Source organism: Ailuropoda melanoleuca, chromosome 4 (genome assembly GCF_002007445.2).
Source record: "Ailuropoda melanoleuca isolate Jingjing chromosome 4, ASM200744v2, whole genome shotgun sequence".
Classification (NCBI taxonomy): Eukaryota; Metazoa; Chordata; class Mammalia; order Carnivora; family Ursidae; genus Ailuropoda; species Ailuropoda melanoleuca.
Genome location: NC_048221.1, coordinates 10,547,917 through 10,550,262, shown reverse-complemented (window position 1 = coordinate 10,550,262; position 2,346 = coordinate 10,547,917). Strand labels below are relative to the sequence as shown.

The following is a 2,346-nucleotide window of genomic DNA, read 5'->3' as shown; positions in this document are numbered from 1 at the left end:
ATTTTATTTGAGAAGAAATTATTCTTATCAAATTCATGTAGTCCTTTGCATAAGTGAGAATGTCCAAATATTTCACATCCAAAGTCAGGAATGATATTGAGACATAAGAAAATGACAAAGGGAAAATATCTTGGATATCAGAGTTAACACAAAGCTTAATAAAATGAGTTACACATATTGTATGAGACATCAAAATCAAAAACATAGAAATACCAGGAAATAAATTAAGGAAACAAGTTCTACTTCCACACTCTGCATAAAAATTCACAACTTCTGACTCAAAGGTTTTGGACTGTGCAATCAAGGGCAGTTGTTCAGCCCCAGGATGATTCACCCTTTTAGAGCTGCCATCCCAGAGAATCTCATCAGAGCCCTCTTTATTTGTTTGTTCCTAAGGCTGTAGATGAAGGGGTTTAGCATAGGTGTGACAACTGTATACATCACCGAGGCCACTGCACTTGCGTGGGAGCTCTGGGTAGCAGCAGAGCTAAGGTACACTCCTAGGCCTGTACAATAAAATAAGGAGACAACTGAGAGGTGAGATGTACAGGTGGAAAATGCTTTATACTTGCCCTGAACTGATGAGATCCCATGTATGGAGGAAACTATTTTAGCATAAGAGTAAAGGACCCCAGACAGGGGAGCACCACCCAGCAACACAGCTGCAAAATACATCACCATGTTATTAAGAAAAGTATCAGAACAGGCAAGTTGGATCATCTGATTGAGTTCACAGAAAAAATGGGGGATTTCCAACTCTGTACAGAATGACAGCCTCAGCATCATTAAGCTTTCTAACAAGGAATGCAGGAGACTTATGATCCAGGTCACTAGAACTAGCAGACCACAAAGATGGGGGTTCATGATGACCATGTAGTGCAGGGGGTGACATATGGCCACAAAGCGGTCATAGGCCATCACAGTCAGGAGATAGACATCTAATCCTGAAAAGAGTATGAAAAAATACATCTGGCTGAGGCAGCCTGCGTAAGTGATCACTTTGCTCTGAGTCTGGATGTTCCACAGCATCTTGGGGACGGTGGTGGAGGTGAAACAGATGTCTGCAAAGGACAGGTTGGCCAGGAAGAAGTACATGGGGGTGTGGAGGTGGGAGTCAGAGCTGACGGCCAGGATGAGGAGGAGGTTTCCAAACACAGTGATCAGGTACATGGAGAGGAAAAGCCCAAATAGGAGGGGCTGTAGTTCTGGGTCCTCTGAAAATCCCAGAAGAAGAAACTTTGAAATTCCTGTTTTGTTTCTTGGGTCCATTGGTGGAGGGGACTACCTCTACAGGGGGAATAACATGATTAATTTTCACAGAAATGGGCATTGCTTACATTGTGGAATGCTACAATATATATTTTCCAGTCAGGAAATTAATTTCAAGATTTTGTGAACGGATCTGGTCTTCTTGAGTGGATCCCCATTTCCTCTCTGATTGGGAATTTCCATCCAAACATAAGATGTTCCGCAACAGGTCAGATATTAAACAGCTTTAATAAGAAATTATTTCATGTCTTTGAGGAAATCTAGAGTGTCAATCATGTTTCAGAAATTTCTAGTCATAAAGTAGAAGGTGCTGAAAAGCAATAGTCCCTAAAATTCAATGATGGTGGTAGGATAGAAGCAAATGTAAAGATTAAATAATTGTGAGATGTGGAGATAGATGCCTTGAAAAAAAAAAACAGAAGCAGGTTAAAAGGGACAGTGGGTGGGGTGTTATGTTGGGTGTTCAGTCAAGACTAGCCTAGAAGGTGACATTTGAACAGGGAACTCATGGAAGAGAGGGTGGAAGACAGGAGGTTTTCCTGTCAGATTGAACAGACAGTGCAAAGGACCCAAGGACCTGCTTCTGTCAGAAAATCAATGCTCAGGAGGAAGCCAGTGTGGTGAGTGGATTGGTCATAAGGGAGAGTGATGACAGGTAGTGGCAGTGAATTTTGTACAACCATGTGGCCTCATAGCTGCTTAAAGTTTAAGACACAGAGACTTCCTCGTCCACACTATGTACGTCTTGCATTTTATGTATCTGGTTGCAATAGCGTCCTGTCATTGAACGTTCCTCCTTAGTATCATCTGTTGATTTAGTTCGGCCTGTGTATTTTAAGGGTAAACTTGTAATAGAGGAGCCTGGGTATCCCTGCTCTGAGGAATGCTCTCACTCATCATGGTCCCTGCACACACACGCACACCTGTGCACACACACATGCACACATGTGCGCACACACACACACTGTCACATACACAGAAAACAGCACATCATGTCTACCCGGTGTGTGTTACTCTATGTCTTTCTCGCCCCACCCCCCACCTGCCCTAATACACTGCTTAAGATATGAATGCCTA

At 42.8% G+C, this 2,346-nt stretch overlaps 1 protein-coding gene across 1 annotated transcript; it reads right to left on the bottom strand.

Moving 5' to 3' along the window:
• Positions 1-330: 330 nt before the first annotated feature.
• LOC117801746 (olfactory receptor-like protein OLF4) lies at positions 331-1,170 on the bottom strand. The gene is made up of 2 exons (XM_034657179.1): positions 816-1,170; positions 331-530 (listed from the first exon to the last, which is right to left on the bottom strand). Exons 1-2 carry the CDS (start codon positions 1,168-1,170, stop codon positions 331-333), a joined length of 555 nt encoding a protein of 184 aa, XP_034513070.1.
• Positions 1,171-2,346: the final 1,176 nt, after the last annotated feature.

What these genes read in the sequence shown, in the direction of transcription:
- LOC117801746 (XM_034657179.1), bottom strand. Translation starts at nt 1,170, where the DNA reads ATGTACCTGATCACTGTGTTTGGAAACCTCCTCCTCATCCTGGCCGTC. An exon ending in TCTAGTGACCTGGATCATAA is followed by an intron (nt 531 to 815) that starts GTCTCCTGCATT and finishes CTCACCTCTCAG; the next exon opens with TTGTCTCCTTATTTTATTGT.